The sequence below is a fragment of the Oryctolagus cuniculus genome, chromosome 10 (genome assembly GCF_051225735.1).
Source record: "Oryctolagus cuniculus isolate XC-2025 breed Fujian yellow rabbit chromosome 10, ASM5122573v1, whole genome shotgun sequence".
NCBI lineage: Eukaryota > Metazoa > Chordata > Mammalia > Lagomorpha > Leporidae > Oryctolagus > Oryctolagus cuniculus.
In genome coordinates this window covers 102,008,736-102,027,015 of record NC_142876.1, presented here as the reverse complement: position 1 = coordinate 102,027,015, position 18,280 = coordinate 102,008,736, and the positions used below count along the sequence as shown (strand labels likewise).

General features: G+C 49.4%; 1 protein-coding gene across 4 annotated transcripts; it reads left to right on the top strand.

Moving 5' to 3' along the window:
- The first annotated feature begins 380 nt into the window (after positions 1-380).
- On the top strand, positions 381-18,280 carry FBXW12 (F-box and WD repeat domain containing 12). Of its 4 annotated transcripts, none has more exons than XM_089306335.1 (10): positions 381-539; positions 994-1,031; positions 1,212-1,372; positions 2,084-2,202; positions 5,438-5,647; positions 6,179-6,337; positions 7,185-7,389; positions 7,787-7,965; positions 8,658-8,791; positions 18,065-18,280. In XM_089306335.1, exons 1-10 carry the CDS (start codon positions 450-452, stop codon positions 18,075-18,077), a joined length of 1,308 nt encoding a protein of 435 aa, XP_089162461.1. In that variant the 5' UTR covers positions 381-449; the 3' UTR covers positions 18,078-18,280. The 4 variants fall into 4 exon arrangements, with proteins under 4 accessions (XP_089162461.1, XP_089162462.1, XP_089162460.1 ...); XM_089306336.1 differs by having other exon boundaries at positions 17,840-18,280; XM_089306334.1 differs by having other exon boundaries at positions 15,933-18,280.

Sequence of the window (18,280 nt, the reverse complement as noted above, 5' to 3'; positions counted from 1 at the left end):
GTATCTGGAGGCAGATACACCAACATGGCAAGCAAGATGCCCTACCCAGGGATTTTGGAGCAGCTGAAAAGACGTCACACAGAGACATGGCAAGAACATCAGTTGACGCTTCCTAGAGAGTTCTGACAGGCACATCAGCAACTGGGGCTGTCGGGGTCCTGCACTTCCAGCTCACAGAGCAAAGGCGGCACTGTCGGACTCCGGTAATCAACGACCCCCGCTAACAAGCCAGTTTAGGCGGCAGGGCCCTCAGCTGTGTGGGCCTGGCCCCAGGGAAGGGGTGGTAGCGATGTCAGCTGGGGGTCTGCCCACATGCAGCTGGCTTCTATCAGAGCAGATGAGCTGTGAGTGGAAGTCCTGCCACCTGCTGCAGACTTTGGCCAAGCCTTTAAATTCAGAGCAATGCACAGAGTAGGGAGGAGGCTGGCCGCAGGCTCAGGGCCCGTGAGATGGCGGTCCAGTTGCCCCACTTGCCAATGGCTCGGATCTTCTCTTTCCTGGATGGGTTCAGCTTGCTCCAGGCTTCCCAAGTGAACAAGGTCAAGGCTCGCCACCCTCCGCTGCTTCGAACTGACGAGCTGCCTGCCCACACCCTTCCACCTTGTCGGTTCTTGCACAGGCTTACATCTCTCACCCCCAGCCGTGAAACCTTGGCTCCCCGGCATTGTCCTGCACAGCCTTCCTTCATTCCCCAAGTTTCCCTTGTTCCGCCTCTGATAGGCCAGGGGCCTTAGGGCTCAGTTGCTTCTTTGACCATTTTGAGTCCCAGTCTACAGACGGGCTGAGGAGCACACCGAGGGTTTGGGGGTTAGCTTCATTGGCTCTGAGGGCCCCAAGCGTGGAATGGAATGTTAGCAACCATAGCTCCCTGCTGTCTCCCCACACTGGGAGGGCTTGGAGCTGCGAGAGCCCAGTTTCCAGAACAGGTGGCAGCAGAGGCGAGGGCAGCTTCCAGGTACTGATAGCTCGCTTCTCTTGCTTTCTCTCCCATAGCACTGGCGAATGGTTGCAAACAGTGATCACCTGTGGAAGTGAGTAAGGGAGGGGGAGGGGAAGGTGGGAAGCAGGGAGGAGGCTGCACCTGTGTGTGCCGCCATGCTGGGAGAGAGACACAGGCAGGTTAGCATGAGGCGGGTGTTCCCGCAAAGGCACAGCAGCTCAGGGCCCGGGACCGAGCACAGGCAGCCTGACTGGGTGACCCCTGTTTGCAGAACGCTGTGTGTGAGGAGGTGGCACTTGTGCAAATGTGACTGCGAGTGGCTGGGTTCTCAGCCGTGGAAGCAGGTCTTCCTCCAGATGAACAGGCGGGAACGACGGATGGCGCACGCACGGCCAGAGGACTTCGTCTGCAAAGAAGTCACTGGGAATGTGGGTAAGGGAACGGGGGCCTAGCGGGACGTCAGAAACGGGCTTTCTGAAGTCTTCGTCCTGTACGTCTTCGTCCTGTACGCAGTCTTGTGTTCTCATTTGGTGGAGGGAAAAGGGAATTGAAATGTTACGGGACCAGGTGGCTGTGACACCCTCCCTGCCCCGTCTCTATCCCCTCCAGTCTGTGCTGAAGGGAGAGGCCAGAGTGGGCTTGGGATCATTTGAATTTTTTTTTTTTAAAGATGCACTCATTTATTTGAAAGGCAAAGAGAAGTCTTCGATCCACTAGTTCACTCTCCAAATGGCCGCAACAGCCAGGGTTGGGCCAGGCCTATGCCAGGAGCCTGGAGCTTCATCCGGGTCTCTCACTGGGGCCACATTCCATGCTTTCCTGGGTGCTTTAGCAGGGAGCTGGCTCGGAAATGAAGCAGTCGGAACTTGAACCAATGCTCTGATAACGGGATGCCAGCATTACAAGTGTGCAGCGTCACAATGCTGGCCCCTGAAAATTAAAGAGGTAAAATGAGTTGGCCAATCTCTCCCGAAAAGCCAATCTGCAATGGGAATTGTTTGGCCCAACTCAAGTCCAATTTCCACTCTTTCCACACTTGTTCCCCAGGCCCTCTTTGAAAGGTGCAGAGGATATTAAAATACTTTGACTTGGTTTGGATTGCCAGGTACCTGCTGGCCAGATGTTGTCTGTGTATCCTTTCAGGAATCCTGGGACCTATAGCTTATCTCACAAGAAATGACCTCACAACAGACAGACCCTCACGACCCATCGTCTGCGCTGTGTCTTCGTTTGACAAACTTTATGCCTGGGATGTCCAAAAGGTGAGCCTGGCCTACAAGCAGCAAAAGAAATGCCTTCCTCTGCCTGCATGAATCCTGTGGCCGAGAGCAAAGCGCTCCTCAGAACTGGTGTCAGACAGTTTCAAATCAGGTTTGGTAACTCGGAATCTGTCGTTTAGAACATAGTCAGAGCATGTGTTTATATCTTCATTTTTTGTTTTATTTGAAAGTCTGAGTTACACAGAGAGAGAGAGGTCTTCCATCCATTGGTTCACTCCCCAATCGGCTGCAACGGCCAGAGTTGTGCCGATCCGAAGCCAGGAGACAGGAGCTGCTTCCTGGTCTCCCACGCAGGCACAGAGGCCCAAGCTCTTGGGCCATCTTCCACTGCTTTCCCTGGCCATAGCAGAGAGCTGGATCAGAAGTGGAGCAGCCTGGTCTCGAAGTGGCACCCATATGGAATGCCAGCGCCTCAGGCCAGGGCATTACCCGCTGTACCACAGTGCTGGGCCCTATATCTTTATTTTTGTTATAGGAGTAGGCATTTCTATGTAGAAGCCTGTACAACAATTGCTTTTCTACCAGTAACACCAAGTGCCTTAGCAGAATAAACAAGCTTTTGGCATTGTGTGCCTTCCTTACCCATTTCTGCCTCTCGGTCAGTGATGTGTGTTGGCTGTGCTGACTTTCCCAGAAAGTACTTGAATGCAGATGGCCTCTCAGGGGCACAGAGATCTCAGGATGAGCGCGTGGAGTACAGGGAGCACTGGGATGGAGTTGGAAGACTCCAGCATGGGGACCACATGATGCTATTTTCTTGGCTTTCCCTGTTGTGAGTTCTCTCTCCCTCCTGGTGAAAACTGGGCACTGGCTGTACCTTAGGGTCTTCAGATAAATGCCCTTTCATGAACATAGGACGTGGTAGGGAATGAGTTGCCAATCTAGACTCCACTAAGGTTCTTAGGAGACCAGAAAGGTCTAATGACAAGGCAAGAACGCTACCAGCCTGGATTTAAAGGGGAGGAGGCATCACAAAAGGAAAAGAAGACTTCGGATCATAAAACTGTCAGTCAGGAAGCAGATGAGAAAACTGCTCAGCTGCAGGACTGGCCCACCATCTAGGGGAAGGGAGGGGTGACTTGGGACAGGATGAAGAGCCGGGAGAGTGGAGCCAAGAGTCCCGAAGAATCTTCCTTAGATATTGAATCCTAATCAACAAACTACCAGCAATTTTTCCTCTGGATTTAAAATTTCCTGTGTATCAACGATACACAGGTGCTTCTCACCCACCCCATCGTCTTGTTTTGGGTGACAACGGCTGTCCTATGCTATGCCTACTCCACCCTCATATTTTGGAGATTTAGGGGACAGATGGCTTCTATATTGCAAAGGTTTTATTTATTTTTTTAAAGATTTATTTACTTGAAGAGTTACACAGAGAAGGAGAGGCGGAGAGAGGTCTTCCATCCGCTGGTGCATTCCCCAGATGGCCCCAACAGCCGGAGCTATTCAGATTCAAAGCCGGGGACTTCTTCCCGGTCTCCCACGCAGGTGCAGGGGCCTAAGGACTTGGGCCATCTTCTACTGCCATAGCAGAGAGCTGGATCAAAAGTGGAGCAGCTGAGACTCAAACCGGCGCCCATATGGGATGCTGGTGCTGCAGCTGGTGGCTTTACCAGTTACACCACAGCGCTGGCCCCATATCACCATGAAGCCAATCCAAAAGCTTGTTGGTTTGTTACATGGCAAGAGATTAACACTGCAACAGATGACTTGGATAGTGCTAAAAATTAAAATAGTGATTACATTTGAGAGTGATGGAAAAGTTTCTAAATATATCAAATGCAAGGAGATTTTGTGAAACCCTAGAAGTATTTACATTGATATTTAGTAATTTATCAGACTTGGCAATTTTTATGATACATTAAAATCCTTTATTTTTTTGCACATGGGATAATCTTTTCAGCAGGCAAAAGAAAAATTGATTTTTACATTAATTTTTTTAAGGGCAAAGAAAAGTCTAGAAGGTAAACATTTTCCTGTCTTGTTTGCAAAGTACATGGTTGGTGGTGGAATAACAATTTTCATGGTAGATGATACTTTTTTAAAGATTATATTTTTAAGATTTAATTCATTTAGCCAGCGCCGTGGCTCACTAGGCTAATCCTCTGCTTGCGGTGCCAGCACCCTGGGTTCTAGTCTGGGTTGGGGTGCCAGATTCTGTCTCGGTTGCTCCTCTTCCAGTCCAGCTCTCTGCTGTGGCCCGGGAGTGCAGTGGAGGATGGCCCAAGTGCTTGGGCCCTGCACCACACACGTGGGAGACTGGGAGGAAGCACCTGGCTCCTGGCTTTGGATTGGCGCAGAGCCGGCCATAGTGGCCATTTGGGGGGTGAACCAATGGAAAAAGGAAGACCTTTCTATCTCTCAGTAACTCTGCTTGTCAAAAAAGGGGGGAAAAAGGTTTTATTTAAAAGACAGTTACAGAGTGAGGTAGAGACAGAGAAAGGTCCTCCATCATGGGTTCACTCCCCCAGATGGCCGCAACAGCCGGAGCTGGGCTGATCTGAAGCCAGGAGCCAGCAGCTTCCTCCAGGTCTCCCATGCAGGTGCAGGGGCCCAAGGACTTGAGTATCTCCCACTGCTATCCCAGGCCATAGTAGAGGGAAGAGCAGCAGCTGGTACTAGAACCAATGCCCATATGGGATGCCAGTGCTTCAGGCCAGGGCTTTAACCTGCTGCGCCACAGAGCTGGCCCCAAGATTGACTTATTTGAAAGAGTTATAGAAAGAGGCAGAGACAGAGGTCTTCCATCCTCTGGTTCACTCCCCAGATGACTGCAATGGCTGGAACTGAGGTATTCAGGAACTAGGAGCTTTTTCTAGCTCTCCCACAGGGAGTCAGAGCAAAGGACTTGGGCCATCTTCCACTCCTTTTCCAGGCCATAGCAGAGAGCTGGATTGGAAGTGGAGCAGCTGGAACTGCTGTGTCATTTACTGGGAAGTGTACTAACAGTCCCATAAGAATCCATGATTGTGATTTGCTGAGTGTTTCGTGATTAAGAGACAGAACTGGTGTGAGCTCAGTGAGTCTGATAGCTTCTTGAGGGGCTACTGGGTCTCCGTGTACTGCCTAAGTTTTGTCTTCATGGTCACATCCTTTTCCCAGAAGCAGGAGGGGGATCTGATTTGGAAGAGGTTTCCAGGTAACATGGGCAGAATAAAAGCACAAGTGATGTGAAGAGTTGCTGACCACAGATGGTGTCCCTCTTGTTCTCTAGGGTGACATCTTCTGGTCCAGTCCAGTCCAGGACTCAAGTATCACGAATCTGGTGACCCTGCCGGATCTGTGTGTGGCAGTCACTATGGATATGGAGAGAACTATCAAAGTGTGGGACTGTCTCCGTGAGGATGCTCTGAGTGAATTCTTTATGCCTTACGACTGCTTCTCCTTGATAGCCTTTCTCTCCGCGCGTGGCCCAGTACTCATGGTAAGTGGGCCTGTGTCTGGATGGGGCTCACGAATGCGATGCCTGCTGCCTTCACAGGTGTCAAGGTCCAGTTGCTGTCACATGCCAGTCTGCCTCTCTACGGTCATCCCTTCCACATTCTCTGAGTCAGTCAGAACATACTGATGGTTACTGGTTGTATGGACCTCTGTGCCATCAGGTACATTTAGCCAGCCCTCCTCCTTAAAGAAGCTGCCTGATTTATTTCATAGCCCTGTCTTTCAGGTGTGTATTATCATACTGTCCATGAACTTAAATGGGAACAGTGGAGAAAGATTTGCATCTGGACAGAGACTGATAAAAAAGGATAGAGTAGACGGGCTAATGAATCACTACCCTAGAGAAGAGTGCGCAGGGCTCAGAAAGGTCTTTTGCAACCATTCTGCTAGGCTGGCTGGTTGGGAGGGTTGATTGCAGCCGTTGTGGCTGGCCCTGTAGTCAGCGGCACTGTCGAAAGGAGTCCTAAGGTACACATCTCCTTCTGTTGATACGTTGTTAATGTTTTGGTTTCAGGTGGGAGATTCTACAGGTGACATCTACACATTTAAGATGCCTAGCTTGACAGAAATTTCTAGAACAAAAGCTTTTCAATTCAGTGTTGATATTCTACGCTGCTCTCCGTGTGGGAAGTGGGTCTTTGTGTGTGGGACACAACAATGTTCCTTCCCGAAGGTAGGTGCTGCTCTGAGTTCCAACCTCAGGAAGGGAGAGAGAAGCCGAGGAAGGCCCAGTTAGGAGGTATCCCTGATGACAGTCGTACCAGTGTCAGCTCCCAGAGGGTATAGCACAATGGAATCTTCTCCTGAAGTCAGGAACAATGCAAAGAGAATTAAAAATGTCCAGTTGCAATGGCAAATGTTTATTAATGAAAAGTTGTTCATGAAACTTGAAAAGAGGGAGTAAGGTGGGAGTTTTTGGGAACTGTATTCACTTTTGCTTTATTCTCTGCTTCGATCTACTTTGGCTGGAAATTCCAAGGGCTCTTCAAAAACAACCCCTATGGAAAATGTGTATTAGGAAAGAATAATGCACAGATTTCAAAAGTCTGTTGCACAAAATAAACTCGCCTTCTAACTTCATTTTCATGAACTTTTGGAAGGACCCTTGTACAGAGAGGATCAACAGCAAATAACTAGGCCTGCGCTCAAGTGTCACTCTGAGGAGTCCTTGACCTTGAAGCAGGCACCAGAGAACGAGGAGCTCTGAGGAGAGGTCGGGAGAGCACAGGGAGGGAGCCCCTCCTGGAGCAGGGGCCGATACGACAAGATGATCTTGCACCATCTTGGTATGCCTAGGGACTCTGTTCTCTCTGAAGGTGACAGTGAGTGCCTCAGACCATAGAGTGACAGGTGCTGACTGCCCGACCCTTCCTGAGAAGCCCTGGCCCCAATGTGGGGGTTGGGGGTGGGGGCAACGCTTGATCGTAGCCAAAAGGCTGTCAGGCAGCGATGAGCGTGCTTAATGGGTCTGTTGTGCGGTCTCTCCTTCACCCGTGACGCACGCAGCTCTCTCTCCTTAGGTCTTTCTTACAGAGTGCTTATTGAAGCCACCGGACAGCACTCCTCTGTCTTTCTCTCTCCCATTTTTATCATGCCTTGGGGCCAGCTGGACCCCAAGAAGGGAAAATAGGATAACGCTGATGTTCCGAAGAGATTCAAAAAAGATGGGATTTATGACCTTCGACCTGACAACTCAGAAGACTGAGGACAAAACTGTCATCGGAGGTAGGCTCCGCCACAGAGGCACCTGTGGTCTTCCCTGCCCGTATACTGTCAGCCTATGCGAATCTGAGCAAGGGGGCAGCGCTCAGCCTGACTGCTCCCTTCCAGCCCCCTCTACAGGGAGGCGTGTGTAGACTTCTGTTTTGTCTTACTGCCTGGGTTTCAGTGCCCCTTCTTACTACAGGCCGCCTCCTCAACACCGAGCTATTACCTTTGTCCACAGCCTGTGCCCCTGTGTTGTCGGACCCATCACCACGGTCAGGCCACAGGCCTGAAATCCCATGGAAGGAGGGAGAATGATTCACAGTGTGCCTGCCTGCCTGCTTGTGGAAGATGGAGTTCAGAGATGACCCCTCCACATGTTGAAGATTGCTCACATTTGTGTTATGTATGCAAACAGCACAGCAGATCGCCAATTTCCTGCTGCCAGATCACATAGAGAACCCCAGCTGGATGGGAGTCAACGAGGCCGACATGATTGTCTTCGGCAGTGGGCCATACCTGTTCCTCTTCACCATCGGCGGCCTCCTGCTGCGACAACTGGAGGACCACCAGACAGCCATCAGGAGCCTATGGGTGGTGTGTATCGTCTTCTCCCACTGATCGTAACATTCATCTTTTTATAAAAAGGAATAGTTGTCTTAAAATATTTACTTGCAAGTCGGAGTTACAGAGAGGGAGAGACAGAGAGCAAGCCTCTGTCCACTGGTTCACTCCCCAGATGGCTGCGATGCCCAGAGCTGGACCAGGCTGAAGCCAGGAGTCGGGAGCTTCATCCAGGTCTCTCACATGGGTGGCAGAGGCCCAAGAACCTGGGCCATCTTCCACGGTTGGCCCAGGCTAACAGCAGGGAGCTGGATCAGAAGTAGAGCAGCTGGAGCCCAAAGCAGAGCCCGTATTGTATGCCGGTGTCACAGGAAGCGGCTTTACTCACCATGCCACAACACTGGTCCCTGTTGCTTTGAAAAGCAGAGAGGTCTCATCCACTGGTTGACTCCTCAGGTGCTCAGAACAGCTGGGGCAGCCCAGGCCAAGTGAACTGGGAACAGTCCAGGTCTCGCACGTGGGCGGCAGGTATCCAGCTACTGGAGCCATCACTGCTGCCTCCCAGGGTGCTCATCAGCAGGAAGCCGGAGTCGGAAGTGGAGGAACTCCCGAGCGGGATGGGGGTATCTTACCTGCTAGGCCAGCCCCCACTCCCCCAACCCCCACTTCCCTATTTGATTTTGACCCTCTGCCCTCTCACAACCCCCACCCCGGTGTCCTTGAAGGATCCTATCCGCGTCCTCAGCACAGCCACGGATGGTTCTCTGCACGTGTACGTGTGGGAAGAGGGAGGCCGTTACCCGTACCTCAGGAGCTGCTGCCACCTGAAGCATGAGGAGACAGAGCAGACGCTGGGCTGGTAAGCCTTGCCCCTGCCTTGAACAGTCCCGAGCACTGGTGATGTCTACAACAAGTGCCTAGAGAGGCAGTATGGCTCTTTTTGAGATTGAGGGTAAATAGGAATAAACCTAGGCCCGAGGACAGCGTTGCTAGTTCTTGAGGTATACAGTACTTGCAGTAAAGGTCAAACGCTTTTCCAAGCGTCTCTCGCATACAGGGTCGTGCATGGGACTAGGAGGCCCCCTCCTGCTGTGCTTCTGGTTGGCTTGTGCCCCATGTGTCTATGCGCTGGAAGCTCAGTGCCCAGTGTGGCAGTGGTGGGACCTTGAAGGGGCGAGGTCCAGTGGAGGTGATTGGTCACCGGTCTCTACCCTAATGAATGGATCAGCAGCGTGGGCTGAGTCGTGCAGGAGTGAGTGTCTGTTCCAGGGAGTTGTTGTATAGGATCAGTGCCTGCCTAGCCTCCTGTTTTCTTTCTCTCTCATGTTCTCTTTCCACCAATCAGCTGCCATCCATTAGTTCACTCCCCAGATGTCTGCTAGGGCTGGGCCAGACCCAAGCGGGAGCCTAGAGCTCAACCTGGATTTCCTACTTGGGTGGCAGGGACAGCTCTTCTAAGGGAGATCTTGAAGTATCTGTCTCTGGCTTATTGTCACTTAATGTCCTCAGGTTTATGCACACTGTTGCAGATAACAAGGTTTCCTTTTTTGAAGGCTGAATGGTATTCTGTTGTGTGTATGTGCCATGTTTTCTAAATCTGTTTTCCTGTTGGTGGACACTTAAGGTTGGTTCTGTATCTTGGGTACTGTGAATAATGATGTAAGAACATGGGAGTAGGGCCGGCGCCGCGGCTTACCAGGCTAATCCTCCGCCTTGCGGCGCCGGCACACCGGGTTCTAGCCCTAGTCGGGGCGCCGGATTCTGTCCCGGTTGCCCCTCTTCCAGGCCAGCTCTCTGCTGTGGCCAGGGAGTGCAGTGGAGGATGGCCCAGGTGCTTGGGCCCTGCACCCCATGGGAGACCAGGATAAGTACCTGGCTCCTGCCATTGGATCAGCGCGGTGCGCTGGCCGCAGCGGCCATTGGAGGGTGAACCACTGACAAAAGGAAGACCTTTTTCTCTGTCTCTCTCTCTCTCACTGTCCACTCTGCCTGTCCCAAACAAAAAAACATGGGAGTACAGATATCTCTTTGACACACTGATCTGTGATTCCATAGCCAAAGGAATTGAGAGGTGGGGTTGCTGTATCGTATTTCGATCTGTAGTTTAAGGAACTTCCATTACATAATAGCTGTATCATCCAACCAAAGTGTACGAGCGTTCCCTTTTGTCCAGATCCTCACCCACTTGTTACTGCTAGGATTTTTTAGTATCTTGTTATGGTTTTAATTTGCATTTCCCTAGTGATTTTTATTGATTTTTTTTTCCCTATATCTGTTGGATATTTGTATGTCTTTGGAAAAATATTCAGGTCCTTCATCAACTTTTTTTTTTTTTTAATTGAGTTGTTTGCTATTAAGTTCCCCATATATCTTGTGTACTAACCCATTCTCAGATGTAGGATTTGCGAGTGTTTTCTCCCAATCTGTGCGTCATCTTTACTGATTGTGTACTTGGGTGTATAGAATTTTTCTTAGCTTGATAGGCTCTCACTTATCTGTTTTTGTTGCCTGTGCTTTTTGGGTCAGGCCCAGAAAAATCATTGTCGGTCAGTGTTTGTGGAGGTTTGCCCCTTTTTTCTAGTAGTTCAGTTTCAGGTCTTAGACTGAGTCTTTAATTCACTTGGAGTTCACTTTTGTGTATGGTATAAGGTAAGGGTCCGCTTCTGTTTTTAATATCAGGTTTAACCAACACTTTTGAAGAGACTGTTATTTCCCCATTGTATGTTCTTGACACCTTTGTGGTAAACCAGTTGACTAAAAATCTATGGGTTTACTTCTACACTATTCTATTCCATTGGTTGATTTGTCCATTGTTGATTTGTTATGCCAGTAACATGCTATTTGATTATTGTAGCTTGGTAAGATATTTTGAAAACTGGTATTGTGTTGCTCTCAGCTTTGTTCTTTTCTTTCAAGATTTTTAGGACTATTTCGGATCTTTGGTGGCTGCATACTAAATTTAGGGTGGTTCTCTATTACAGTGAAAAATGGAATTTTTTTTAAAGATTTATTTATTTGAAACTCAGAGTTAGGAGAGGAGGCAGAGAGGGGAGAGAAGGAGAGGTCTTTCATCCACTGATTCACTCCCCAGTTGGCAGCAATGGCTAGAGCTGAGCCAATCCAAAGCCAGGGGGCTCTTTCTGGTCTCCCACTTGAATGGGAACCCATAGGATCCTGGCACTGCAGTCAGGGGCTTAATCTATGCCACAACACTGGGCTCTACATGTTATATTTTCTATCTTTACTTCCAACCTACTTAGTAAATTTGAGGAAGTTTTTGTTTTGCAGTTGATTGAAGTGAGTTTCTTTTAGACAGAATGTAGTTGGCTCATGGTTTTTATCCACCATGCCAATCTGTTTTTATATATATATATATATAATACATAGTATATATACTATATATAATACTATATATTATACATTTATAATTATGAATGTATAATATATAGTATTATGGAATGTTCAAATCAGATTAACATTCATCACTTGAAATAAATATTCTGACCGTGAAGATATATAAAATTCTTTTAGCTATTTTGAAATGTAGCACATGCTATTTTTTAAAGATTTATTTGAAAAGCAGAGATAGAGATCAATCTTGGTTCACTCCCCAAATGGCCACCAACAGTTGGGGCTGGGCCAGCCTGGAAGCCAGGAGCCAGAAGCTTTTTCCGGGTCTCCCACATGGGTATAGGGGCCCCAGGACTTGGGCCATCTTCCATTGCTTTCCCAGGCACATGAGCAGGGAGCTGGATTGGAAGTTGAGCAGCCAGGACTCAAACCAGTGCCCACATAGGATACCAGCACTGCAGGCTGGGGCTTTAACCTGTACGCCACAGCACCAGCCCCACCGTCCTCTAGGCTCGTCCATGTTCTCTCAAAGAACAGAACGTCCTGTTTAAAGCCTGAATAGTGTTGCACTGTGTCTAAAGATCCACTTATCCACTGATAGGTTTATTTCGTATCTTTGCAACCATGAATAATGCTGAAATGAATATAGGAATGTAGATATCTTCTTGGCATACTGACCTCAATTCCATTGGTTGTGTATCTAGATCATATGGTAATTTTTTAAAAATTTTATTTCAAAGACTGATATCTTCCATCTGCTGGCTCATTCCCTAAATAGCTGTAACAGTCAGGGCTGTGCCAGACCGAAGCCAGGAGCTTCATTCCTGTCTCCCACGTGGGTGCAGGGACCCAGGTACTTGCACAGTCTACTGCTGCTTTCCCAGGTGCATTAGTAGGGAGCTGGATTGGAAGTGGAGCAGCCAGGACTCGAACCGGCACCCATATGGAAGGCCAGCATCGTCAGACGTGGCTTCACCCATTATATCACGATGCCAGACACTATTTTGAGTTTCGGAGGAGCCTCCATGCTATCTTCAAAGTGACTGAATTAACTTACAAGGGGCCGGCACTGTGGCGTAGCAGGTAAAAGTGACCAGCTGCAGTGCCCGCATCCCATATGGGCACCGGTTGGAGACCCAGCTGCTGCACTTCCAAACCAGCTCTCTGCTCTGGCCTGAGAAAGCAGTGTAAGATCGTCCAAGTCCTTGGGCCCCTGCACCTGTGTGGGAGACCAGGAAGAAGCTCCTGGCTCCTGGCTTCGGATCAGCTCAGCTCCAGCCCTTGGGGCCAATTAGGGAGTGAACCAGCTGATGAAAGACCTCTCTCTCTCTGCCTCTAACTCTGCCTTTCAAGTAAAATAAATCTTTAAAAAATGAACAAATTTTCCCCTTCTCATATCCTCACCAATACTTGTAATCTTCATTTTACAAAAAAATTGATGTGTGGGAGAAAAAGCACCTGTCTACTGGCTGACTCCCCAAATGCCTGCTGGGGCTGGGCCAAGCCAAAGCCAGGAGCTCAATCAGGTGTCCCACATGGGTGGCAGGGACCTAACCCCTTGAGCCATCACCTGCAGCCTCTGAAGGTGCGCATTGGCAGGAAGCTGGATTAGCAGAGGAGCCAGGACGTACAGGAGGCACTCCACTATGAGACGCAGGTGTCCCGCATGGTCAAATGCCTACCAGTCTGATCATTTTGCTCTGAGGTGGATATCTCACAGTCATTGGTTTAATTTGAAAGGCAGAGAGTGAGCTCCCATCTGATAGTTCAGTCTCCAAATACGTGCAGTGGCAGGAGCTGGGCCAGCGGAAAGATGAGATCAGGAAGCTTCATCCAGGGTCTCTCTCCAGTGGCAGCCCCAAGGCTAGGAATTAAACCCAGTACTTGGATAGGGGACAGGGGTGTCCTAACCACTAGGCTCAATGCCTGCCTCGCATTGTGGTTTTACTCATTTCTCTGCTGTGTGATGTTGAGCATTTTTTTGAAACATCAAGTGGCCATTTTTATTTCTTCTTGAAGTATCTCTTCAGGTCGTTTGCTCATTTTTTCTTAATGATTTGTTGTGAGTTCCTTGTGTATTTTAAATATTGCCCTTAGCTGATGTATGGTTTAGATCTTCTCCCAGGCTGAGGCTTGTCTCTTCGCTCTGCTGTTTGCTTTGATACGAAGAAATTCCTTAGTTTGATACAATCCTATTTGTCTATTTTTGCTTTCGTGTCCTGTGACTTCAGAATCTGGGAGGTGACTGGCAAACGTCTGGGCGCTTTCCCCCTGTGTTTTATTCTAGTGGCTCTAGAGTTTCAGGCCTCAAGTATAAGTCTTCAACCACTTTTGAGTTGTCTGATGTAAGGAGTGAGAAAAGGGTCTATTTTCATTCTTTTGCATGTGGACATTCAGTCTTCCCAAGACTATTTATTGAAGACTTTATCCTTTCTCCTTTGTATATTCTTGGCCACTTCCTATCCTATTCCATTGGGCAATATGTCTGTTTTATGCCAATATAGTGTGTTTTGGTTTTTTTTTTTTATATTTATTATTTGAAAGTCAGGGTTAAAAAGAGTAGAGGCAGAGAAAGAGGTCTTCGATCTGCTGGTTCACTCCCCAGTTGGCCACAATGCTGGAGTGTGCCGATCGGAAGCCAGGAGACTGTTCCGGGTCTTCCAAGTGGGTGCAGGGTCCCAGGGACTTAGGCCATCTTCTACTGCTTTCCCAGGCCATAGCAGAGAGCTGGATCAGAAGTAGAGCAGCTGAGACTCAAACTGGTGCCTCCATGGGATGCCGGCACTGCAGGCAGCAGCTTTACCCACTATGCCACAGCGCCGGCCCCAATATACTGGTGTTTTGTTGACTATAATTTTAAAATATATTTTGAAATCTAGTAATGTGATGCTTCTTCTAGCTTTGTTTTGCTCAAGATGGCTTTGCTACTTCGAATCTTTCTATTGATTCAGCATTTGAAAAATGTGCCACTTCTTTATGGCTTCCACAGTGTCTGATTAAAATCCATTGTCCAGGGGCCGGCGCCATGGCTCACTTGGTTAATCCTCTGCCTGCGGCACCTGCATCCCATATGGGTGCCAGGTTCTAGTCCCGGTTGCTCCTCTTCCAGTCCAGCTCTCTGCTGTGGCCTGGGGAGACAGTGGAGGATGGCCCAAGTGCTTGGGCCCTGCACCCGCATGGGAGACCACGAGGAAGCACTTGGCTCCTGGCTCCGTAGCAGCCATTTGGGGAGTGAACCAACAGAAGGAAGACCTTTCTGTGTCTCACTATCTATAACTCTACCTGTCAAATTAAAAAAAAAAATCCATTGTCATTCAAACCTGTTCCTTTATAGAGAATGTGTCATTTTCTCTAGTTGGTTTCAAGTTATTTAATCTTTGGTTTTTGGAACTCCTAGGTCTGGTTTGAACTAGAGTTTAATCTGTTCAGCCCTAGAAAGGTGGCATCTGCAGATCTACCAATTCAGAAAGCTTCCAGCTATCCCTCGCCTCTGCCTTGCCTGATGGGGCGAGGGGACACCACACCCACTCATCTGTAGTGCAGGGGGAAACAAGGTCCGTGGGCTTCCTCTCGGTGCTCACAGGGGAGAGGGGTGCCACATCTGCTCGGGTTAACTCAGGCAGATATGGTCAACTGTGCCCTGCCCTGTGCCCCCTGGTCCGAGTAATCCAGAATGAGGAGGGCCGACAGAACCTGCTCCATCTCCCCCGTGCCCATTGCAGGGGAAATGTGGTTTGATACTCACTTGGAGTAGAGGGTGTATTGTCAATGAGGAGAATTCTACACTAAACTAAGAACCCCCCCCCCATGAGCCAGATAATCTGCCCCATCGGAGATAATCAGGATAATGCTACCGGATCTGTGGATGTATACGTTTTTACTTGTTTTTAAAGGCTTACTTATTTGAAAGTGTAACAGAGAAACAGACGGAGATCTTCTACTGGTTCACTCCCCACATGGCTGCAGTGACTAGGCTGGAACAGGTCAGAGCCAGGAGCCCAGAGCTTCTTCTGGGTCTCCCACATGGGTGCAGAGGCACAGGACTCTGGCCATCCTCTTTTGCTTTGCCAGGTACATAGGCAGGGAGCAGGATCGGAAATGAAGCAGCCGGGATTTCAATTGGTGCCTATGTGGGATGCTGGCATTGCAGACTGTGGCTTAACCCGCTGCACCACAGAACCAGGCCCATCTACGGAATTTTTACAAACAAAATGTAAGAAGATGGCTACCAGAACAATGTGGGAATAGTATTTAGATTTTTATCAGGTTCCAATTTCATATCAACAGCGGATATGGTGCTGGTGTAGTACCATAGCATGTTAAGCCTCTACCCACAATGCCGGCATCCCATATGGGTGCTGGTTTGAGTCCCAGCTGCTCCACTTCGACTATAACTCCCTGCTACTGGCCTGGGAGAAGCAGCAGAAGGTAGCCCAAGTGCTTGGGACCCTGCACCGCCTTGGGAGACCCAGAAGTTCCTGTCTCCTGGCTTTGGCCTGGCCCACTGTGGCCAATTCAGGAGTGAATCAGTAGATATAGTTCTGTCTCTTCCTCTACCACTGCCTTTCCAATAAAAAAATCTTGAACAAAACGGCAGTGTACCAACTTCCCCTTTGTCCACTGACATTCTTCTCTTTCTCTGTCGGCAGCTATGTCTCCAATGCAATATGTGATAACGTGAGCATAGTACGCGTCCTGTCGAGAATTCGTAACTCCAGCATTCTGGTGATGTACACTTTGAAAGGAAATTAATCTGTACCATCCCCCTTAATATAGTAAAGATGAGTCTATTTGCAAGTCAAGAATGTTTTAGTGATGTAAAGTGGCTATTTAACTTCCTGAAGTGAGTCAGGCACTGTGACAGATTCTTTGGACAGGCCTTATCCAGAGCGTGTGTGTAGCAACATAACTTAGTCCTGGCCATCAAGGTGAAGTGCTCGACTCGGCATCCTAGGAAAGTGGCCTTGGAGTGGCATGGAAAAGGTACTCTGGCCAGGCTGTCAAAGTGCCCATCATCCCCTGCTATTGGGGAAAACCTCAAACTAGAACCAAGAGCAGAGCGAGCAGCTCCGTGTAAGGATGGTGGAGGGCAGGCTGGGTGGAGCAGACATCCATCAGGCTTTCTAAACAGCACGGGGCGCAGCACAGTTGGTCACGTGTCTGGTCTGTTTCAGAAACAGTCTGTGTGGCTATGTCAGTGAGAGGGGAAGACACGGTGGGATGGCCTGGAGGGTTCAATCCTGCAGACAAGGGCAGGTATTAAACGTAATGTCAAGTAGTTAACATAATCTAAATGCTGTGGTAACACCTGGAGGATTGAGTTTTGTTTTTAAAAAGATTGTCTAAAAAATACTTTTTCCAGATTTATTTATTTTGAAAGTCAGTTATAGAGAGGGAGAAGGTGAAAGGGGGATTTTCCATCCTCTGGTTCACTCCCCAGTTGGTCTCAACAGCTGGAGCTCTGCCGATCAGAAGTCAGGAGCTTACTCTGGCTCTTCCCGCACGGATGCAGGGGCCCAAGGATTTGGGCCATCTTCTGCTTTCTGAGACCACAGCAGAGAGCTGGATGGGAAGTGGAGCAACCAGGTCTTGAACCGGTGTCCATATGGGATGCCGGTGCTTTAGGCCAGGGTGTTAACCCGCTGTGCCACAGCACCAGCCCCAACATTTTTTTTCTTAAAGATTTGTTTCTTTGAAAGGCAAAGTTATGGGGCCTTCAGTGTCGGCATCCATATGGGCGCCGGTTCAAGTCCCAGCTGCTCCACCTCTGATCCAGCTCTCTTCTATGGCCTGGGAAAGCAGAAGATGGCCCAGATTCTTGGGAGCCTGCACCTGTGTGGGAGATCCAGAAAAAGCTCCTGGCTTCAGATCAGTGCAACTCCAGTCACTGCAGCCATCTGGGAGTAAACTAGTAGATGGAAGACCCACCCACCCCCGCTCTGCCTCTGCTTCTCTGTAACCCTGTCTTTCAATCAAATCTTTAAAAACAAGCAAGCAGTTAGCATCTTCCATCCACTGGTTCACTCCCCAAATGGCTTCAACATCCAGGTGTGCATATGGGATCCCCGTGTTGGAGTGGCACAACCTGCCGCACCACGGGGATGGCCCCGAGACCAGCGCTTTTATAAGATCCTCCCCATGGCAGTTCGGGAAGTTGAGCCAGTTGAGCTGTTCCGTCATGAGAGACGGCAGGTTCTAAAGGTGACGTGTGGTCACTGGAGACCAAGGAAATGAGAGGAGGAAACACTTGAATCGTGCACAGAGAAAGTCGGTTGACAAAGGCAACAAAGACATAGGCCCCCAGGAGGCTCGGCGACTGCCAAGTAAGGTGCAGGGGTTCGGGGGAGCCTGGCCAGCGAGATCCTTGGGGGTGGTTCTGCCACGGCAGCCGCAGGCGGGACTCGAAGCTCAGTCTACAGTGGCCAGTTTTTCAGCTGATAAGTGGGTATGGCCTGCAAGTGATGGGGTAAATACCCACATGGTCCTTGGCAAAAAACAGGTTCCCCACCGTGGTAGAAGGGGCTAAAAGCCAACCGCTGTGAGACTTGTTTTCCAGAAACGTGGGCCCACGTGTAGAGAGAACTGTATACATGGTGCCTCAACACTGCTCAGAAATACAAGCTGAAACCCAGGGAAGTCAACAAGCGCTGAAGTCAGCCCTACTCCTCGAGTTCTAAAGGATGGGGGCTGGAGCTGTAGTGGAGGGCTGAGCCTCCACCTGCTGCAGCAGCATCCCAAATGGGCGCCGGTTCGAGTCATGGCCACTCTGCTTATCAACCAGCTCTCTGCCATAGCCTGGGAAAGTAGAGGAAGATGCCCCAAGTGCTTGGGCCCCTGCACCAGCATGGGGCAACCAGAACGTCCAGGCTCCTGGCTTCGGAACGGCCCAGCTCTGGCCATTGCAGCCATTTGAAGAGTGACCCTGCGGATGGAAGACCCCTCTCCCTGTCTCTCCCTCTTTATAACTCTACCCCTCAAATAAAATTTTTTAAACTTA

What these genes read in the sequence shown, in the direction of transcription:
- FBXW12 (XM_089306334.1), top strand. Translation starts at nt 450, where the DNA reads ATGGCGGTCCAGTTGCCCCACTTGCCAATGGCTCGGATCTTCTCTTTC. An exon ending in AACAGTGATCACCTGTGGAA is followed by an intron (nt 1,032 to 1,211) that starts GTGAGTAAGGGA and finishes CCCTGTTTGCAG; the next exon opens with AACGCTGTGTGTGAGGAGGT. An exon ending in AGAAGTCACTGGGAATGTGG is followed by an intron (nt 1,373 to 2,083) that starts GTAAGGGAACGG and finishes GTATCCTTTCAG; the next exon opens with GAATCCTGGGACCTATAGCT.